Below are 20,684 nucleotides of genomic sequence, written 5' to 3' on the forward strand. Positions count from 1 at the left end.
GAGCGGGGCTGGGGGACACGGGGGACACGGGGGCAGCACGGGGTAATGGGGGTGTGAGCGGGGCTGGGGGACACGGGGGACACGGGGGCAGCACGGGGTAATGGGGGTGTGAGCGGGGCTGGGGGACACGGGGGACACGGGGGCAGCACGGGGTAATGGGGGTGTGAGCGGGGCTGGGGGACATGGGGGCAGCACGGGGTAATGGGGGTGTGAGCGGGGCTGGGGGACACGGGGGCGGCACGGGGGCAGCACGGGGTAATGGGGGTGTGAGCGGGGCTGGGGGACACGGGGGCGGCACGGGGTAATGGGGGTGTGAGCGGGGCTGGGGGACACGGGGGCGGCACGGGGTAATGGGGGTGTGAGCGGGGCTGGGGGACACGGGGGCGGCACGGGGTAATGGGGGTGTGAGCGGGGCTGGGGGACACGGGGGCGGCACGGGGTAATGGGGGTGTGAGCGGGGCTGGGGGACACGGGGGCGGCACGGGGTAATGGGGGTGTGAGCGGGGCTGGGGGACACGGGGGCGGCACGGGGTAATGGGGGTGTGAGCGGGGCTGGGGGACACGGGGGCGGCACGGGGTAATGGGGGTGTGAGCGGGGCTGGGGGACACGGGGGCGGCACGGGGTAATGGGGGTGTGAGCGGGGCTGGGGGACACGGGGGCGGCACGGGGTAATGGGGGTGTGAGCGGGGCTGGGGGACACGGGGGCGGCACGGGGTAATGGGGGTGTGAGCGGGGCTGGGGGACACGGGGGCGGCACGGGGTAATGGGGGTGTGAGCGGGGCTGGGGGACACGGGGGCGGCACGGGGTAATGGGGGTGTGAGCGGGGCTGGGGGACACGGGGGCGGCACGGGGTAATGAGGGTGTGAGCGGGGCTGGGGGACACGGGGGCGGCACGGGGTAATGGGGGTGTGAGCGGGGCTGGGGGACACGGGGGACACGGGGGCGGCACGGGGTAATGGGGGTGTGAGCGGGAATGGGGGGACATGGGGTGTGAGTGGGGATGGAGGGACCTGAGGCATCACCGGGTATGAGAGTTGGGAGCACGGCGGTACCCGGAGTGTCACCGGGAATGGAGGTGCTCCGGCGGAGTTCAGAGCACGGGGGTACCGGGGGCGTCACCGGAAGGGGGGGTGGGCTCTGGGAATGGGGGAGCACGGGGGGTACCGGGCCTGGGGGCCTTGTGGGTGTGGAGCGTGGTGGTAAAAGGGATGTCAGTCGTGCTGGAGTTGGTTGGAGTTTGGGCTCAGAGCGTGGGAGTAACAGGAGCGTCACTGGGGCCGAGGGGCTCAGGGCACTGTCACCAGGCATGGAGGGTTCGGAGTATGGGGGTAACGAGGGTGTCACCGGGCACAAGGGCATCTCTGGATCTGGGGGGCTCCATACACAGAGATTCCAGGGTGTCACTGGGCATGGGGGGCTCAAGGCATGGGGGCTCTGGACGTGGAGTTAATGGGGTGCCACCAGGGCTGGGGAGGCTTCGAACATGGAGTTACCAGGTCTGTCACCATGCTCGGGGCACGGAGACAACACCGGGGCTGCAGGGTCACAGTGTGGAGGTGGTGGGGATGTCACTGGGACTGGAGGAGCTCGGGGCTTGCAGGTACCAGGGGCGTTCCTAGGGCTGGAGGAGGTGAGGAATGGGATTCTCAGCAGGACACTGGGGCTTGGGGTTGTCACCAGGGCTGGGGGGAATTGGGGTACAGAGATAATGGGGGCGTCACCAGGCTTGCATCACGAGGTTGTCACTGAGGCTGGGGAGACTCAGGACATGCAGACAGTGGGGTGCTAACGGGGCAGGGGACCTCGGGCCATACAGGGGGCAGTGGGGAGGCGTCCAGGCTGGGGTTCCATCCCCCCGATGATCCCGGTGCCGGCAGCCTGGCAGCGTCCATACCTGAACATCTTCAAGCACTTCCGTGTGGAGGAGTGGAAGCGCTCTGCCAAGGAGGGGGATGTGGCCGCCCTCACGGTAACGGGGGCACCGGCACCACAGGGCGGGGGGCACTGGCCAAGGGTGGGCGGTGCTGACCCATCCCCCATCTTTCCCTGGTTTCCAAAGGACACAAGGCTGAAGGGAACAATCTACCGGATCAGAGGCTCCAACCCAGCCAGCAGCTACCTGCAGCTGCCACGGGCAGGGACACAGTCCCTGGGGCTGACCGGGCGCTACCTCTACCTGCTCTTCAGGCCCCTGCCCCACAAGCACTTCCTCGTGCACCTGGATGTCACCACCGAGGTCCGTGACAGAGGGTGGCCTCTTTAACTGCCATCGTGGCTGATGGAAGGACTGGGGATGGCACTGGTGGGCTCGGGGGCTGCAGGACTTGGCTGCTCTTTGCTGCTGGTGGGTCACCCCCGGCTGGAGATGGTTTCCATCCTGGTGCCATCTCCACTGGGGACAGGGGACGTGGAGGGGACAGGAGGCAGGGCCACATACCTTCTCCTCTGCAGCACTTCCCTGCCGAAGCCACCAGGGTGACTAAAGCTCCATGTGTGTGTCTCTTCCCAGGATAACCAGGTGGTTCGCATCTCCTTCTCCAACCTCTTCAAGGAATTCAAGTCCACGGCCACCTGGCTGCAGTTCCCCTTCGTCTGCGGAGCAGCCAACGGGGGCACGGCCCGGCGGGGTGAGGAGCTGTGTGCTGGGGCTGGGCGGGCACATCACCACCAAAATAAACCGTTAGAAAGCAAGCTGAGTTCTCAGGTTGACTCAGTGCGTTTGAAGAGAAGCTGTGGCTGCTCCTGGATCCCTGGGAGTGTCCAAGGCCGGGAGGGATGGGGCATGGAGCAACCTGGGCTAGTGGAAGATGTCCCTGCCCATAGCAGGGGGATGGAATGAGATGGGTTTTAAGGTTGTCCCTCCCAACCCAAACCATTCCAGGATTTTATGGTAACAGTGGTGGGCCTGAGCAGGAGCCTCTCTGCAGCCAGGTCAGAGCTGTAGCTCCTGGTTGGGCTGTCCCCTATCCCTGTTCTCCCTAACAGTGGGGTGCAGTGTCAGGCCAGGCATGAGCCCATGGAGGTGGTGGGATGCTTGTCTGTCCTTCCCCACCCCTGAGCCTACAAGACACGTTCTCCCATCTCCCACTTGGCAAAGGCCTGGTGGGAATCTTGCCTGGTAAATACTTTACACTGAACCCTGTGGATCTTGTGTCTCCCATCCAGCAAGGTCCATGTCTGTAGCCTCTTTCCCAGCCTCCCTTTTCCCACCTGTCCTCTCCTCCCCAGGTGCCACCGGAGCAGCCCCGGCTGACGTGCGCTGGATGTGCCTGGTGCTGGACCTGCCCTCCATCCTGGGCCTGTACCTGAACCGCAGGTACAGCCACCTCAGGGGGGTCAAACTCTGCTCCAACTTGCTCGTGAAAAACCTCTGCACCAGCGACCTGCTCTTTGAGCCAGGTGAGGAGCCCAGAGCTCAGGGTGGTCTCTGCTTTCTCCTGAGGCTCCAGCCCAGCCTGGGGGAGCCCGTGGGTTTTCAAACCTGAGTTTGCAGCCCTGGCAGAGCACTGGGCTGCTGGTGCTCTATGATAGGATAAGAAAGGGCAAAATACTTGTACAATGTTAAGTTTCCACCCAGGCAGGGACACCTTCCACTGTCCCAGGGTGCTCCAAGCCCCGTCCAACCTGGCCTTGGATACTTCCAGGGATGGGGCAGCCACAGCTGCTTTGGGCACCCTGTGCCAGGGCCTCCCCACCCTCGCAGGGAACAATTCCTTCCCAATATCCCATCCATCCCTGCCTTCTGGCAGTGGGAAGCCATTCCCCTTTGTCCTGTCACTCCAGGGTCTTGTCCAAAATCCCTCCCTACGTCTCTTGGAGCCCCTTTAGGCACTGGAAGGAAATATGGAATGGAGTACAGTCTCCCAAACTCTGGAAGAAAGTATCCTCTCATTTTCCAGCTGTAAAAGCGAACAAAAAGAGCAAAGTTAAATATCTTTCTAAGGTTAGAAATTTTTTTCAGGGGTAAAAGTGAAAGGTGCCATCAAACCTCACTTCTGCAAGACTTGTGCTTTTATCTGCTGCAAGAGCCTGTGCTTTTTTTGTGTCAAAAATCTTCCAACCTGCTTTTTTTATCCACCTGCTCAGTGTGGCAGAGGTACTTTGGTGAAACCCTTTGTTTTCTGTCTTTCCTTTTTCATGCTGGAATTCTGTCTGAACTGCCTGGCCTGCTGGGAAGCATCAGTGAGGAAGAAGTTATAGGGGCTGCTTTGAAATTCCTGAGAACTTATTGTATCTTTCCTGAAACCTTTCTTGTTTCACTTTCCTAAATTTAAAAACACACAGAGGAAATAAGAAAACGGCCTATGAGCCTTAAGAGAAATCACATGAAACTGCTGAGTCAGTGAAGAGAAATTACATGAATCTTGAGCCTGGGGGTTTATTACTGAAATCCAAGGGTTTATGCTCTGGGCTCTTCTTTGGAGGTTGAGAGTTACAGGAATACACCTGAGCACGGTGTGTTTGTTGCAAACCTCAGGCTTGTGATCTTTGTTTCTCAGGTGGGAAGTAGTTTGTGCCAGTATCCCACAGGGAATGGGATTTCAGGCAGCTGCCTGGGCCTGCAGAGCTCACTGTGTGTGTGTGTGTGTGTGTCCCTGTGCTGCCAGGTGTGACATTCTCCGAGGCCCGGCTCCGTGACCTGTCCAGCTGCGGGGTCGCTCCCATGCCCCGGGAATTGGCCTTCCCTGTGCCCAAGGGGGAGAATTGGCACGACCTCTATGACTACATCAGGTACGGCTGCTCCCCATGCCACTGCAGCTCCCAGAGCTCCCCACGCCCCAGGGAAGGGCAGGATGGGTAGTGCCACTTAAGGAATGACAGATCCAGGTGAACCTGGGGCTCCAGGGGGCATTTTGGTGTTGTTAACAAACACACCCTTAGTGTCTTCTGCCTTTGGTACCCCTTTATTTGGGGCACCATGGGGCAAAAGGGGGGATCTTATAGGAGACAGTGAAGAGGCTCTGTGCCAGGCTGAGGTACCAAGTGATGTTCTCAGGTGCCACTGCAGTATCCAAATTACACAGTGCCCTCCTCTGGTTCTGCTCAGGTTCCCATCTGAGGGGTCTAAGGTGCCGTGCAACTGCATCCGGAAGAGCTTCCCAAGTCCTGTGGCAGGTGGGAGTGCCAGGGACAGCAGCCAAGGCTGTGCCACTCCAGGGTGGTGCCCTGGGTTTCCAAAAGAGCTCGACCTGCTCCTTGTGTTGCCCAGGTGACCAGGTCCTGGAGGAGCCCAGCCACCCGCTGACCCAGCCGGTGACGCTCTCCAGAGCAGTCTGTGACCGCCTGTCCCTCGTCCATCACATAACCAGTCCCAAAGCTGTAAGTGCTCCTTCCTTCCTGCTTCCCATGCAGCTTTTCCCTGCATCTGTGTCTTAATTTAAGGTGTAGAAACTGCTTGTTGTCATTGGCAGCTGCTCCGGGCACGGTCTGGTGACCACAGCCCTGCAGTTCCTGCCTGGGGGGTTCAGTGTGGTGCAGCACAGAGACAGGAGATGTGCCAAGTACCTCGAAATCTCCAGACATCCATCCTCCCTGTCTCTGTGGAGGCAGCAGATCGGTGTGGCTTCAAATTACAGATAGGAAGAGGTCCGGAGACTAAGGAATGTGATCAGTGCCCTCAGGGAGCAGAACAGTGCCTGGAGCTGGGATTGCTGGGACTGCAGCCAGCTGTCCTCATCCTGGTTTCCCCTTCCCCACTGGGGGTGATGTGGGGGCTGGGGTCCATATTGGCTTACCAGTGTGGGTGTTTGGAGAGGGACTGGGGGAAGCCATCCTCATGCTGTGCAGAGGGAGGAAGTGAGGAGCATGACCTCCCTTATTAGAGGGTGCCCAAAGGATGGCCATGAAGATGGTGAAGGATCTGGAGGGGAAGAGTACGAGGTGCAGCAGTCACTTGGTTTGATCAGATGGACAAAAGTAGACTGAGGTCAGATCTCATCAGGGGCTGCAGCTCCTCCCAAGGGGCAGCTCCCATCTCTGCTTTCTGTGACACGGACAGGACCCAGGGAACAGCTGGAGCTGTGCCAGGGCAGGTTTTAATGGATATTAGGTAAAGGTTCTTCCCCCAGAGGGTGGCCAGGCACTGAACAGGCTCCCCAGGGCAGTGGTCCCAAACCTGCCTGAGCTCCAGGAGCGTTTGGACGAGGCTCTGGTTTGCTGTCTGGAGGAGATGTGCACAGACAATACTGGGAGCGTAAGGAGAGCAGCTGCTTAGCAGCCTGGCCAAAGCCAGGTACCCACAGGGAGACCTCCACATTTTTTTCTCCTCATTTGTGTTGCTGTGAAGAGCCCTCAGGACAGACGTGGGTGTCTCCCTGTCTCTCCTCCTGGGCAGGTGGAGGGCGCTGGGAGGAGAACTGAGCTCTGTCTGAGGCTTTCTTCATTCTCAGGTGCCACATCGGTGTCCTGTAATCACGGAAAGCATCCCTGAGGTTCACCTGGCAGTCCCAGGGCCTCTGAGAGCTGTGCCTGCTGGAGACCCCGTGCTGGAGGAGAAGCAGAGGCTGCACAGTGCGGGGGACACGAGCCAGCCACTGCCACTCAGCGATGGTGGCATCCATGTCTATGCTCGTCAGAGGAGGGGACAGACAACCCGAGCTGTCCCTGGCTCAGAGGAGGTGTGTGACGTTCTGGAGGGTCACAAGGTGGCTTTGGGGTGTTTATTTCTAATGAAGTGAGAGAGGGAATGTAAGGTTCGCACTGGGAGTTTCAGTTAAACTTAGGGAGTCCAAAAGATGCCTCTTTCTGACTAGCAGCTCTTCCCCCACCAGCCCCTACTTGCCTTGAAAGAGGGACTCTGTGTTCAGATGTGCTGACCTTAAGCCCCAGGTTTGCCCAGGTGCATACAGGAAGGGCTCTGGCCCTTATGCCATCCCACAGGTGAGCCCTGGCCTGCAGGACAGCCCTGCAAGTGTCCAAGGCCAGGTTGGACAGAGCTTGGAGCAAGCTGGGACAGTGGAAGGTGTCCCTGTCCATGGCAGGGGGGTGGAAGTGGATGAGCTTTAAGGTCCCTTCTAACCTGGGATTCCCACAGTGGCCCTGGGTCTCTGGGCATCGCTGGGGCTGAATGGGCTTAACTCAGAAACCCCAGCTCCTCCTGCCTGCCAGGCTTGACTCTGCTGGGTTCAGTGCTTTAAAGCTTTCCCCTCTGACAGGAGAAACCCAAAGCTGCCTCTGTGCTTCAGAGAGAGCTGAGCACTGGGGCTGGGATGCCCCATGGAGGAGGACCCCAGCCTGGCTCTAAGCATGATGGTGCTGTCTGGTTTTCTTTTCCAGGGGCTTGTACCGGATCCCATCCTGAAGCTGAAAACAATTATTGGCTTTGGAGGCTGCAGCACCAAATGGGTCAGTGGCTTGGATGATCTGGGGAGTTGATGTGTCATTGTATGGCCAGGATATGGATGTTTTGGAGGTGTGAAATGCAGCTGAGCGTGGCACTGCTTGATGTGGAAAATGATCCTAAAGTGGATGGGCCTGAGCATCTGTGCACAACTCCTCTGCTGTTAGGATGGTCAATTAAAAATTATGGTGCCCTTTAGATAGAATCATAGGATGGAAAAGCCCCCTGAGGTCATCAATTCCAGCTGTTTCCCCAGGATTCCCGGGTCCACCACTGACCCCTGTCCCCAAGTGCCACATCCACACAGCTTTTGAATCCCCCCAGGGGTGGTGACCCCAGCACTGCCCTGGGCAGCTGTGCCAGTGCCTGACCACCCTTCCCATGAAGGAATTTCCCCAATATCCAACCTAAACCTCCCCTGGCACAGCCTGAGGCCGTTCCCTCTCCTCCTGTCCCTGTTCCCTGGCAGCAGAGCCCGACCCCACCCCTGGCTGCCCCCTCCTGTCAGGGAGCTGTGCAGACCCAGAAGGTCCAGGCTGAGCCCCCCCAGCTGCTTCTCATCAGACTTGTGCTCCAGACCCTTCACTAAATTTCTCATCTTTTTAACACATTAAAACTGGTGCTGCTTTGTTGGAGGCTGGAAAGGAAGGGCTGTGTTTTGGATTGTTTCCATGGCACACTGGGCCTTGCTTGTGGTCTGTTTTAGGGTAAAGGAAGGGTTGGTTTGGTTCAGTCAGCTCAAAGCTCTGCCAGCAATGTCATTTTCCTTGGATCTGCTGTTTGATAGCAGGGAAGGGACCTTAAAGCCCATCCACGTCCACCCCTGCCATGGGCCAGGCCACCTCCCACTAGCCCAGGCTGTTCCACACCCCATCCAACCTGGCCTTGAACACTTCCAGGACTGGGGAAGAACTCTGTGCCAGGGCTGTGGGGCGGTTCTGGAGCCATGTCCCCCCTGTCTCGGTGCTGCAGGCGCTGTGGACGCGGGACAGCACGGCCGTGGTGTACCCCTGCCACGCCATCATCGTTGCCCTGCTCCTCAAGACTGGCGAGCAGAGGTTCTTCCTTGGCCACACAGACAAGGTGAGAGTGTAACCCTTGCAAGCCCTGATGGCAGCCCCGTCCTTGCAGCCTGGTGCCAGCTCTGCTGGGATCCTCTGTGCCGCTGCTTCCTGCAGGTGTCGGTGCTGGCGTTCAGCGGGAGCAGCACCTTGCTGGCCTCGGCACAGGCCGGGCCCCGTGGCGTGGGGCGCCTCTGGGACTTCCCCACAGGAACTTGCCTCTGCCTCTTCAAAACCTACCTGCAGTCCCTCGTGTCCCTCAGGTGGGTGTTGGTGGGGGCAGGGGTGTGTTCAGCGTTGCGGCACGGCAGCTTTTCTGCACTATTCCTGCATGATAAACCAGGGATGAGTTACAGCTGCCTGTGTTTGTCACCGAGACCTGCTGGCAGCTGGCCTGGATATGCTGCCGGCTCTCTCCTGAGCTTCTCCCTTCAGGTCTTGCTGTCTCCCTATCCCCACAACTTGTCCCCCTTTTATGCCCCGTGGGGATGAACTCAGGGTACAAGGAGCTGTTCTTCACCAGGTCTCTCTTCTTACAGCTTTTCCCACAGCGGAGCTGTTCTGTGTGGCGTCGGGAAGGACGTGCACAGCAAAACGGTGAGAGCTGACCCTGGGACTGGGAGGTTTCCCTGAGAGAGCTGTTCTTCCAGATTCTGTAGGTATTTTCCAGGCAAACCTCTGCTCTGGGCTCTCCTAGACATGTTCTTGGGGCACATCCCTTTCTTGTTAGCTGCCTAGAGAATGCTTTCCCTCTCCCTGATGCTTGTGGGTGTTCCTCAGCTGCAAGCGAACAAATCCTTTTGGCAGCAGCCAGAGAGACCTGGTGGGGTTGTGCTTTGGGGCTGTTCTGTCCCTGGAGTGGTCCCAGCTAGGACCCAGGCAGGGTGATGGGATTATATCTTTATTTTAATAGAGTTCGGGGCAAGATGTGAGGTGAAATCTTCAGCTCCAGGCATCACTGTGGGAAGGGATGCTGGGCACTGGAGCTGCCGCCCACCTTTGTAGCTGGGGATGACGCAGATCCCACATGTAGCAGTCAAAAATAAACTTGTTCCATGGGACTGGGGGTTTGGTTTTGTCAGTGGAACTGTTTTTCATCCACTGTTTTCATCCTTTAGTGACGACCATCAGCAATTAGCTGTGCCGTCACTAAGTGAAGGAAAAACCACACAGTGCTCCGTGCTTTTCCCAGCATGTGGCAGCGTTCTGTGATCCGTGGGGGAGCTGGGGAGGTGGGATCAGTGGGGTGAAAGCGCAGTGGGAGAATGGGGGTGCTGGGGGAGCACCTCTCCCAGAGTGCTGCCACAGCCCATCCCAGCCTCTGAGGTGATGCTGGGTTTGGTTTTAACACTGTTCTGGAATGCAGAGCATCCTCCTGCATTTCCTCAGGCATCCTGTGCTTTAGGCAGAGGGTTTGACTCTTGCCCCTGGTGATGGGCACTGAGGGCACACAGACCTGCGCTGGAGCAGTGGGCACGTGCTGCCCTCCCGCTCCCTCAGCCCTGGGACAGCTCCTCTATCCCAGCAGGCAGAGTTCCCACTGCTCTGTGGATTTTCTTTCCAAGTCTGAGTCCTGTTGCCAGGCAGCCCTGGGATTTAGAACCTCTAATTATGGATTGCAGACAAGGATATTGCCATGAAGCTTTGCAAAGCTGTTGGACTGTCCTAAACCCTCTGTGCGATGGGTTTTATTTCCCTGCTCCAGCTCTGTTATCAGTACTTTGTGCCCAGCTCTGGAGCAGCTGTGGGATGAAAACCTCTTCTGCTGCCAAGGTTCTGAGCAGCTCTCCCATCGTATTTTCTTGCTTCAGATGGTGGTGGTGTGGAACACTGCTCAGGCGACCCGCGGTGGAGGTGTGACTGTGCTGGCCAAAGCACACACAGATGTGGACATCCAGGCCATGAAGATTGCTTTCTTTGATGATACCAGGTAGTGTGCCAAGAAAAGAAATCAAAGGTATTGAATCTTAGACACTGGGAAGGAATTGTTCCCTGGGAGGGTGGGGAGGCCCTGGCACAGGGTGCCCAGAGCAGCTGTGGCTGCCCCTGGATCCCTGGCAGTGTCCAAGGCCAGGTTGGACGGAGCTTGGAGCAACCTGGGACAATGGAAGGTGTCCCTGCCCATGGCAGGGGGTGGAACAAGATGAGCTTTAAGGTCCCTTCACCCCAAACCACTTTTATTCCGTAACTGTGGCATGGCTGGGGGGGAATTGTGGTGCTGCAGCCATCTGGTTGCCATTCCTGTTCTCAGTCCTCACTGTCAGTGGCCCTTGGGACGCTGCCCTTCCCCCAGGGGCCTGGGGAGCCCTGCCCTGGTGCTCAGGCTGTGTCTCCCGGGACAGGATGGTGTCGTGTGGCCGAGACAACATCAGGCTGTGGCGCGTGCGGAGCGGAGCCCTGCGCTCGTGTCCCGTCAGCCTGGGCGAGTACCACTCCCTGGACTTCACCGACCTGGCCTTCGAGGAGGGGCCCGAGCGGGAGCCGGAGGAGCGCGCGCTGTAAGGGACTGGCGCTGTCACCTGGCCTGGGCAGCCTGGCAGGAGGGAGCTCTGCAGCTCTCCCTGCTTAGCATTCACCTTCCCTCTCTACCACGGCACTTTGCTGGGGTTCTCCCTCAAAATACAGCTGCCTTCTGGAGCTGGGAGAGCCTCTCCCCACTCAGCACATGGCATCTCCCAAGAGGGATTTGGCTGCTTTCAGAACAGTTTCTTTCCTCTTGCCGTGCTGCTGTTCTGCCGTATTTAGTGACTGTCTCCTCACCTGAAGCTCTCTGTTGGATTCCTGGGGCAGTGGGAGGAGCCTGATACACATCCTCTTGCATACAGTCACACACTTTGTTGTTTTATTTTAATCATCAAAGCCAGACCTTTGTTGCCACCATATATAGTCTCACAAAGACAGAGCTGTCAGCTCAGCCAGCCTGTGGCAGAGGGAGGCTCCTTCCTGGAGTTTATGGAAAGCTTTTAGCTCTTCTGCTAATTTCTGTTCCAAAGGGTCAGGAAACCAAATTGGGAACTCTGACTTCCTTGGGTATGTGTGGGGTAGCACATGGAGCACTTGGACACCTTGTTGACCTCTTTTATTACTGTGAGCCAGGATTGCTTTACACAAACCAGTTGAACAGGTAAACCAGGCTGGTTTTTTACTAAAAGCAAGTCTCTCTCCTGTTCTGTTTTGTTTTTTTACAGCTTTGTGTGCAGCAGGAGTGGCCATGTGCTGGAGGTGGACTACAAGAACGTCTGTGTGCAGAGTGCACGGCGCCTGCTGCCTGCACAGCCCCAGGGGAATGGGCAGGAGCAGGCAGGGAGCGGCTCAGGTGGGAGCAGGAGCAGGCAGGGAACAGCTCAGGTGGGAGTAGGAGCAGGGAACAGCTGAGGTGGGAGTAGGAGCAGGCAGGGAATGGCTCAGGTGGAGCAGGAGCAGGGAGCAGCTCAGGTGGGAGCAGGAGCAGGGAACAGATTGGAGCAGGAGCAGGCAGGGAACAGCTGAGGTGGGAGCAGGAGCAGGGAGTAGCTCAGGTGGGAGCACCTGCAGGCAGGGACAGGGGGAAAACCAAGCAGGGACCACCTCCACCACCATCAGGGTCAGAAATCAGCTCTCTGCTCAAACCAACCAGCTCTTTACCTACTGCTGAAGGATTATTTTGGGGTTGATTAGATCATTGCTATTTGCCTCTTAAGGACTGCAAATAATCTTCCTTAGTACAGCAAAGTATCATTTTAAGAAAGATTTGAGCATTTTAAATGCTGATTGCACTTTCAGAGAAAAACTACTTTTAGAAACATGAAACAAGGTCTTCATTTGCTGATGGGAGGCTTAATGGAGAGATGGAAAAAGAACTAAGACCAAGGAAAAAGATGAATTTGGGGATTTTTTCATTATTCAGCTGGTGTGCAGAGTGTTTGGGGAATCTTTGTTGCTGTACATTAGACCAACTTTCAGCTCTTCCATTAACTTGAACAGCGGGAAGAATTCACTTTCAAGTGTGATTGCTCTGATACCTTAAAACTTAGTGCATAGTTCGCTTTGGCAAATTGAGCTAATTAATCTATAACGTGGCCTATGAGAGGTGTGTTATTGCAGTTCTCACTTCAAGGGCAAGAAAGGGACTGGAGGGGAGAGGAAACAAAGTCCTTGGTGCCTCCTGGCTCTGACTTACGGTGTTTATACCTGAATTTAGGTTGGATATTGGGGGAAATTTCTTCACTGAAAGTGTGCTGAGGCATTGGAGCAAGCTGCCCATTTCATCCCTGTAAAACATTCAAAGAACCTGTGGATGTGGCACTTGGGGACATGGGCTGGTGGTGGGATCATGGTTGGACTCAGTGAGGTTTTCCAACCTTAATGATTCTACGAACCAAAACCTGCCAGTTTGTGGATCTGTATCTCCCTCCTGCAGAGAGGATTTGGGATATGGAAATGAAAGGGTTTGTATCTTGGGCAGTTAATCTGGGATATCCTTTGCTACAGGATCCTGTCTGAGGCAAAAATATGGCAGGGGTAGGAATTTTCTGTGCCTGGCAAGAGTTTCACAGTGGTAAAGAGGAGTTTTGAGCCCTGAGAAGGGCTGGCTGAGACCCTTCAGCCTGTTCTGTCAGTCACTCTGGGATTCCTGCCTCCTCCTCAGGCTCCAGCTGGGTGTGGGTGGACTACCAGACTCAGCTCTGGGATGGGCCCCCTCTTAGGTTGAGTTTTCTTGTTCCATCTGTATAAGGAGGTGTTGTTTTTTGGGTTTCCAGGCCCTGGGATCGCTATAAACAGTATCAGCATGTCCTTGACCTTCTGTGCCACGGGATCAGAGGATGGCTACGTGAGGCTGTGGCCACTGGACTTCTCAGCTGCTGTCTTAGAGGCAGGTGGGTAGAGGTGGGGGTGTGTCTCCTGCTGCAGATCCAGAGCTCCACTGCCACAGCTCCCACAGCAATCCTCATCAGTGAGGGCATGTGTTATGTGTGCTGTCTCCAGGCCTGACTGCCTTGGAAGTCTCCAGTGGCAATTATTCATGTTTTTTATTGTAACTCATGGGAGAAAGGCAGGATCTCCTGGGAGAGAAGAGACTTCCCATCTTGATTTCTGTGCCCTTGTAGCCACAGCTCATCTGTCTGTGAAAAATTAGGGGAGAAGTCAAGCAGTTCTTGATTGTTTTGATTGTTTTTGAAACAATCACCATTACAGCAGAGCCCAGGGACGTTAGGAAGGGCAGAGACTAATCTCTCTAACCTGTCACTACACTCACACCTGCAAGTGTTCAGTCTCCAGGTCATGGGCTGCTCATTCCTGTGGGCATTTCTTTCCTAAATGTGGATCTGTAGCTGTATTCCAAGAGGATTTGTTGACTCCTGTGTCTTTCCCCAGAGCATGAGGCTCCAGTGAGTTCTGTCTGCATCAGCCCAGATGGCCACAAAGTCCTGTCCACGACAGCTACTGGGAATCTGGGCTACCTGGATATCCAGGCCCGGGACTACAACACCCTGATGCGCTCTCACAAGGACTCTGTGCTGGGATTCTCGGTGGAGGGGAGGTGGAAGCTGATAGCAACAGTGTCCCAGGACAACACCATCCGAGTGTGGGACCTCACCTCTATGCAGCAGGTGGGTGAGACAAGAGGCAGGAGGTGTCTGCTGTTTATTAAGAGTCTCCCTGGTCTCTGTTTGGTCCAATTATCAAAGCTCCACAGTTCAAGAGCCCTCCCTGAAGCATGAGAGGTACCGTGGGCAAGAGACCCTTTGGAAGTACAGAGTTCTGAGGCATTGTTAGACAAAACTATTTTCTTCTCCTCCATCTTTTGAATATTTCTTTTTAGCACAAACCATAGCACCCAAGGGCTTTACTTAAATGCCCAAAGACCCAGGATTTCACTGGGCTTTGGATCCATGCAGGCAGGAGCAGCGACATGCTCATGGTGGAGATGTGAGGCTGCCCAGTTGTTGGGCCCAGCTGCAGCTCCAGTTCTCTCCAGCTTCATGCCCGTGCTGTCTCTTCCCTGCAGCTCTATGACTTTTCAGCTGCAGAGGAAACTCCGTGTACCGTGGCCTTCCACCCCTCCTGGAAGATCCTGGCCTGTGGCTTCGACAGCGGGGTGGTGCGGACCTTCAGCCTGGCTGCCTCTGACCTCCTGCTGGAGCACAAGTGAGTGAACTGGGAGCTACACTGGGTCTAACTGGGTGTCCTGGTGATGAGACAGAACCACAGTGATAATCATGGAGCTCAACAAGCCTCAGGTCCCAGCTGGGTGGGTTTCGGGCAGATCCCGCTGTGCCGAGGCTCTGGGTGGTGAAAGCCATGAGGGCTTTCTTTGTGACTTCCCAGTGGACAGCAGTAGGAAAGAGCTTGTCCTAGAGAGCAGCTGGGCAGGGAGCCCTTGTGAGCCCCAGTGTGGGATTTGGAGGATGCTCCAAAGGGAGAGGGAGCAGGTTCCATCCAGGCTGGAGCACTGCGCTTGTTGCTCGGTTTTCCGACAAGTTGGGGTTTTGGTTGTCCTGGGATGCTGCAGGAGTGAGCACAGTGGGGCCCTGCTCTGTTCCTGGTCATTTTATTCTCCTGGGTTCTTCACCATGTTACACTCAACATCACCACTGTTCCCTCTGTCTGTGGTTCCTGTTTCTCTTCCTGTTTTCCATGTTTTCTGCCCTCTTTCAGGCAGCACCGCGCCGCGATCACCGGGCTGACCTTCTCTCCAGATGGCAATTTGATGTTCAGCTCCTGCTTACAGGGAACTCTGGCTCTGTACAGCTTTGTGGCCCAGAAAACCCAAGTCCTGAGAGTCCTGGGTAAGACTCTGGGGTTGGGGTTGCCTTTCTTCTTTTTTTTATTAGCACAGATATCCTGAGACCAGAGCCAACCCAAACTCAGCCTGCTTGGAGAGATATTTCCCAGTGAACCTTCTGAGCTTTGTCATTTCCCCCTGCCCTGGGCACTGCTGGGGCACCTCCAGTCCTTGGGACAGTTCTGGGCCCCTCACAAGACAGACCCTGAGGGGCTGGAACGAGTCCAGGGAAGGGAACGGAGCTGGGGAAGGGGCTGGAGCACCAGGAGAGGCTGAGGGAGCTGGGAAAGGGGCTCAGCCTGGAGCAAAGGAGGCTCAGGGGGGACCTTGTGGCTCTGCACAAGTCCCTGACAGGAGGGGGCAGCCGGGGGGGTCGGGCTCTGCTGCCAGGGAACAGGGACAGGAGGAGAGGGAACGGCCTCAGGCTGTGCCAGGGGAGGTTTAGGTTGGATATTGGGGAAATTCCTTCATGGGAAGGGTGGTCAGGCATTGGCACAGCTGCCCAGGGCAGTGCTGGGGTCACCATCCCTGCAGGGATTTAAGAGAGAAGTTCATGTGGCACTTGGGGACATGTTTTAGTGGGCTTGATGATCTTAGAGGGCTTTTCCAACCTTAATGATTCTGTGATTTCTGTTTGTACCTTCTGTGTGAGCAAAACCCAGTGACTGCCAGCACTTCCCTACCTGTCCTGCTTCAAACCTCTCATCCTGCTGGTGTGATGCTTTCATGAATGTGCTGGAGTCACAGAGGTTTATTCATGCCCAAGCCCTGACTCTTTCCATTCTGTGCATGTGCAACTTAATTTGTTTAAAGTGGATTGTTGCCCTAATCCTGCCTGTAGCAGAGCTGCTCCATGCTGGTGAATGGAGCTGGTAGAGAGCTGGAGGCAGAGCACAGGCAAGGCAGTTTGGAAAAATTAGTGTTACATTTAATGTACATTTTGGGAATGAGTTGTGACAACACAAGCTTGGGCAGGGAAAGGGAACTCAGATTTTTATACAGTGCAATATTGCATGAAGAGGAGGAACCTGCCCCAGGAAGTGTGCAGGAGAAAGAACAGGGCCTTGGAGAGATCAGGAAATTTGTCCAAAATCACCCAAATTTGGTGTCAGTGCTGCAGCTGGACCTTCACGTGGTGACTCTGCTCTGAAACTGTGTTTGCTGCCTGGTCACGTTCCAGGGACAGGACAGTGGAATTATGGTTGTGGAATAAATACCAAGAATTGCTGTAATTTCTGTGATTTTTAGACCTCTGGGGGTCTCTGCCCTCTGGACTGACATCAGTGTGGTGGTGTTCAGCACCAACCTCCTTCTGCTCCGGGTTCAGACAGCCAGGCTGCAGCCGAGATCTCACAGAGCTCCTCGTCACAGCCTCTTGTAACGTTAAAAAATAAGCCCTAAAATCGATTTTATTCCTCTGACTTTGTTCTGCTCTCCTTGAAAACGCTGCATGTTCACTCAGGCAACAAGCTGTGCATCTCAACCTTGGTTTTGAGGTGGTTCACTGCACGCTCTGAGTGTGTAAGTAAAATTTGTAGCATCTCCCACAGTACAGGCTGCTTTTTTCTCAGGCTCAGAGGCAGGAGAAGCTGCAGCTGCTGCTCAGCAGCACCATCAGAGTGGGCTTTGCTCCTCCTCACTCTCTTACTGTGTCCCCCAGGCAATGTGGTGGCCCGGGATGCCGGGATCGGCGTGGACACTCTGGTGGTCAGTGGGGACAGTCGCCTGCTGGCCTTCGTGGGGCCCTCCAAGTACATCGTGACAGTGATGGAGGCCTGCTCACTCGATGAGGTACCCAGCAGACTCCCCTCACTCCTGGGAACAGGGGTGTCCCTTGGAAATTCCACAGGCTGCATCCGGGGAGGTGGATCAGGGAGTGGGGCACCAGCCCCACGTGAGCTCCCCGTGTTCCCTTCCATGAGACAGAAATAACAGACTCAAGGTTTCTTCTCCTCTGGCTTCGTTCCCCTCTAGAAGGAGAATTTGGAGAGGTGCTGTGGACACTGTCAGCTTTCACCTCTGTCTATGAGCTGCTCTCCTGGGCATTTCCTGGACCTGCAGGCCCTCGTTAAGTGGGAAGGGAAGGGTCCAGGGGACTCCATAGCCTCGTGTTAGGAGCACGGGAACAATCCTGAGGCTCCTGCAGTGTTTGCTCAGTGGCTCCTTGTTCCACAGCTGCTGAGGGTGGACATCAGCACCTTTGACTTGCACAGTGCCATCTTGGACTCTGCAGTGAAGGTCTGCTTTGGTCCTGTGCCTCAAGGCGAGCTCCTGGTAGCCACTTCTTCCAATAAAATCCTTGTGCTTGATGCAAAAACCGGACGATTGGTGCGAGAGGTAGGACACTGATACTCATCCACGAGGTCTCCTGTGGGGGCTGGGCACTTCATGTCTCTGTGGGAGGTTAAATGAGAGAAAAACTCCTCCTGGAGCTCACAGGCTTCAAAGAAACACAAGTGGGAAGCCTGCAGCTATCCCAGTGTGCTCGTGCTCGGGGTGAGCCTGAGCTTGTCCTTGTTTTCCACGCTATAACACTGCTGTTCTCTTGCTGAAGTGTAAATAAGGACATGAACCAGCTCAGCTAAGTCTGCTGGTGCCATTTCTTGTCCTCAGGTGTCCCCTGTGCACAAGTTGACCTGTTCCTCCCTGGCGCTGAGCAGGGATGGCCAGTACCTGCTCACTGCTGGTGACAAGGTCATCAAAGTGTGGGACTATCGGATGCGCCTCACCATCAACTTCCAGGTACTGCCCACACAGGGAGGGGAGGGGGTGCTGTTCATTGCTGAATCCCTGGAGAAGAGAGCAGTAAATGGGCTCTGTGTGACTTGGCCCAGTGTCCCCAGTCCCAGTTTGCCCAGCAGAGAAACGCAGCCCTGTTCCCACATTGTAACAACGCCTGGCAGTGGGCACAGGCTGGGGCTGCCAGAACACCCCAGTGAGACCCTCTGCAAAGGACAGAAGTAGGTGATAGCTCTGTGTTAAGGACAGGGCCACATGGAGAGGAAAATGGTTCACCCAGGGCTTCAGAAGCAGGATAAGACTTTGGACTCTTGAGCTTTTGCTTCCTTCCCCGAATGAGTGTGTTGGAGGTCGGCCCTGGGTTGATCAGCCCTTAGGTGTGAGCGCTGTAGGTGTGATAGATCCTCTTCTGGACCTCCTGCTGACCCTGGCTGTGCAGGGCAGGGAGTGGACTAACCCCATCCTGAGAGGACAGGTGGTGGTGGTGATGCCATGAAGATTTTTTGCCTTTTCTTTTATAGCCCTGTTACACCTTTTTTACAACTTCTGTATTCTTAGTGCTTTTTGCCTACGTTCTTGGACTTGTTTGTCAAGCTGAGAGATTCAACATTTTAGAAGCTTCATAGTTAGGGATCAGTGTGCCCCAGACTCCAAGGTTCTCTCCAGAACACATTCTGTAAACTAAGATAGAACCATCCAGGGGAAGGCTCCTTGGGGAGAGGGGCTCACTCGAGCCTCTCATTGGGGAATCTTTGAGAGATCTGCTAATTAGTAACACCCATAATGATATACCAGATCTTTTGGGGTGGGCATTTTGCGGGGTGCATTTCGGTGCATATGACCTGGACGTGTGCACCTAAGGATCCTTAAAATAAATACCAAGATAAAATCCCTTTTTCCCTTCTAACTGTTTATGACTCTTGATTTTAAGACCACGAAAAGGCATCAGTGGGGGATTCAAGGCGTGCTCTCTCCCAGGTGTTCATCGGCCACTCGGAGCCCGTGCGCCAGGTCGCCTTCACCCCAGACCAACAGCACGTCATCAGCGTTGGGGACGCCATCTTCCTCTGGGATTTCCTAGCTCCACCTCCGGTCAGGTCATCCCCAGCCAGGTAATGGTGCTGGGCAGTGCCTTCCCTGTGTCCCCTTCCCCTGCCCCATCCCTGTGTGACTCCAATCTCCTCCCCTTCCCAGGGCTCGTTCCCCCACGTCCACTCTGCTGCTGAGGTCAGGTGAGTTTGCCTCTTCCCACAAGTTGTGCTGGCAGCTTTTCCAGAGTGTAAGGATTTGGGGGGATGGTTCCTTCCTTGAGGGAGTCATGTAGTGGGGGGCAAACCAGCTGATTAGCCCGGAAGGACAATCTCAAATTAATTGGCACCTCTCAGTCTGCCTAGGTGTGGGGATGTTCTGAGCAGAGCCACTCTGGGCTTTCTGGTAGGTTTTCAACTTTTGGCACCTCTCAGTCTGCCTAGGTGTGGGGATGTTCTGAGCAGAGCCACTCTGGGCTTTCTGGTAGGTTTTCAACTTTTGCCTTCTGTCTTTCTGTGCCTCCATCTCCTCTGTCTTCTTTCTCCCTCATTGTCCCTCTCTCTCTGTCCCTCTCTTTCTTAAAAGACAGAGAAGTGGCTTCTATGGAAGCTGGAAAAACTGAGCTCGGAGGTGTTACCATCCAAGAGGATGAGAGGAGCATGGGGTGAAGGAAGTGACACCAAGCCTTTTCCTATTCCTTTCCCAGACAGCAGCTCGGAGAAGCCCAGGGATGTCTCTGAGACCCCTCGGCAGACAGTGCCTCTTCCACTGCTGTCCACCCCGCCGTGTTTGGATATCAGCTCTGTCCACCAAGCAGGATTTCAAAGTAAGAGGAACTGCTTGCAGGAAAGGGGAAAATGGACCTCGTTTTAGGAAAAGCTTGCCTAGTTCAGCAGCATCCTTGGAGCCATCCCTACTGTGATCCCTTCTGGCAGACTGACAGACCAGTCTGCAGTTCCTTCCCCTAAGCTGGGCAAGGCCCAGAGGTGCTGGGGTTCAGCACCCCTTTGTGCTCTGCTCTCCTCCACATAATGAGCTGCTGGCACAGCTTCTCTGACTGAGCTAAACACCTCGTTGGTCATTCCTAATAGGAATTGTCTGCTCTGCCCTCTACCCTAACAGCTGGACTGTTCCACAGAGCAGGGGAATGATGCTGCCAGAAGTCAAGGGGGCAGGAACACATGAAGTGGTCCTGAAGGACATGGTTGGCTCCATCTTCCCACTGATTTTTCTCTCCAGGTATTTTCTCCGAGTCAGACAAGGAGGAGGAAGAAGATCTGCCAGGCAGCAGCAGGGTGGTGGCAAACAGGCACAAAGATGCCTCAGTCCTTGTGGTGGGATCAGATGGGAGTGAGGAGGAGCCTGTTGTGAGGCCCAAAGTGAGGCAGGAGAGCCCGAGGTCTCCTGAAAATCCAGCAAACGGTAAATCAAGGGTATTGCCAGCTTGTACAGAGCTGCAGGCCTGCATGGCAGCTTGGTCTATCCCCCAAAAACAAAGATTATTATTATTATGGTGCAGAGAGACCCAGACATGTGCTCTGAACTGTGATGTGAAAGGCTGCAACATGTTCCTCAGGAGTTTTCCCCTGGGCATGACCATCCAAGGGAAGTCAGGATTGAGGGAAGCTCACACTGATCCCTAAAACTGCTCGTTTTTCTGGCTCTTTCCCTGCTGCTGCTTCTGGGCACACCAGAAGCCTGTCTTCAGCCTGGAGCCAGTATCATCTCAGAGTGGCACGTCCCATTAA

The 20,684-nt window shown here is 55.6% G+C and overlaps 1 protein-coding gene across 2 annotated transcripts in view; it reads left to right on the top strand.

The window, feature by feature from the left end:
* Positions 1 to 1,511: 1,511 nt before the first annotated feature.
* Positions 1,512 to 20,684, top strand: part of LOC125334107 (mitochondrial Rho GTPase 2) — a 44,887-nt gene continuing 25,714 nt past the window's right edge. For both annotated transcript variants that reach the window (XM_048320591.1, XM_048320588.1), the window contains exons 1-26: positions 1,512 to 1,971; positions 2,062 to 2,238; positions 2,512 to 2,629; positions 3,231 to 3,401; positions 4,610 to 4,733; positions 5,050 to 5,117; positions 5,212 to 5,321; positions 6,392 to 6,619; positions 7,278 to 7,346; positions 8,314 to 8,424; positions 8,520 to 8,665; positions 8,942 to 8,999; positions 10,214 to 10,332; positions 10,745 to 10,900; positions 11,591 to 11,718; positions 13,142 to 13,258; positions 13,758 to 13,993; positions 14,392 to 14,531; positions 15,042 to 15,172; positions 16,829 to 16,959; positions 17,344 to 17,505; positions 17,782 to 17,910; positions 18,886 to 19,019; positions 19,102 to 19,139; positions 19,643 to 19,762; positions 20,176 to 20,358. In XM_048320591.1, coding sequence (XP_048176548.1) covers positions 1,861 to 1,971; positions 2,062 to 2,238; positions 2,512 to 2,629; positions 3,231 to 3,401; positions 4,610 to 4,733; positions 5,050 to 5,117; positions 5,212 to 5,321; positions 6,392 to 6,619; positions 7,278 to 7,346; positions 8,314 to 8,424; positions 8,520 to 8,665; positions 8,942 to 8,999; positions 10,214 to 10,332; positions 10,745 to 10,900; positions 11,591 to 11,718; positions 13,142 to 13,258; positions 13,758 to 13,993; positions 14,392 to 14,531; positions 15,042 to 15,172; positions 16,829 to 16,959; positions 17,344 to 17,505; positions 17,782 to 17,910; positions 18,886 to 19,019; positions 19,102 to 19,139; positions 19,643 to 19,762; positions 20,176 to 20,358 — 3,415 coding nt within the window. In that variant the 5' untranslated portion in view covers positions 1,512 to 1,860. The remainder of the gene's footprint in view (positions 1,972 to 2,061; positions 2,239 to 2,511; positions 2,630 to 3,230; positions 3,402 to 4,609; positions 4,734 to 5,049; positions 5,118 to 5,211; positions 5,322 to 6,391; positions 6,620 to 7,277; positions 7,347 to 8,313; positions 8,425 to 8,519; positions 8,666 to 8,941; positions 9,000 to 10,213; positions 10,333 to 10,744; positions 10,901 to 11,590; positions 11,719 to 13,141; positions 13,259 to 13,757; positions 13,994 to 14,391; positions 14,532 to 15,041; positions 15,173 to 16,828; positions 16,960 to 17,343; positions 17,506 to 17,781; positions 17,911 to 18,885; positions 19,020 to 19,101; positions 19,140 to 19,642; positions 19,763 to 20,175; positions 20,359 to 20,684) is intronic.

Source organism: Corvus hawaiiensis, chromosome 16, assembly GCF_020740725.1.
Source record: "Corvus hawaiiensis isolate bCorHaw1 chromosome 16, bCorHaw1.pri.cur, whole genome shotgun sequence".
Classification (NCBI taxonomy): domain Eukaryota; kingdom Metazoa; phylum Chordata; class Aves; order Passeriformes; family Corvidae; genus Corvus; species Corvus hawaiiensis.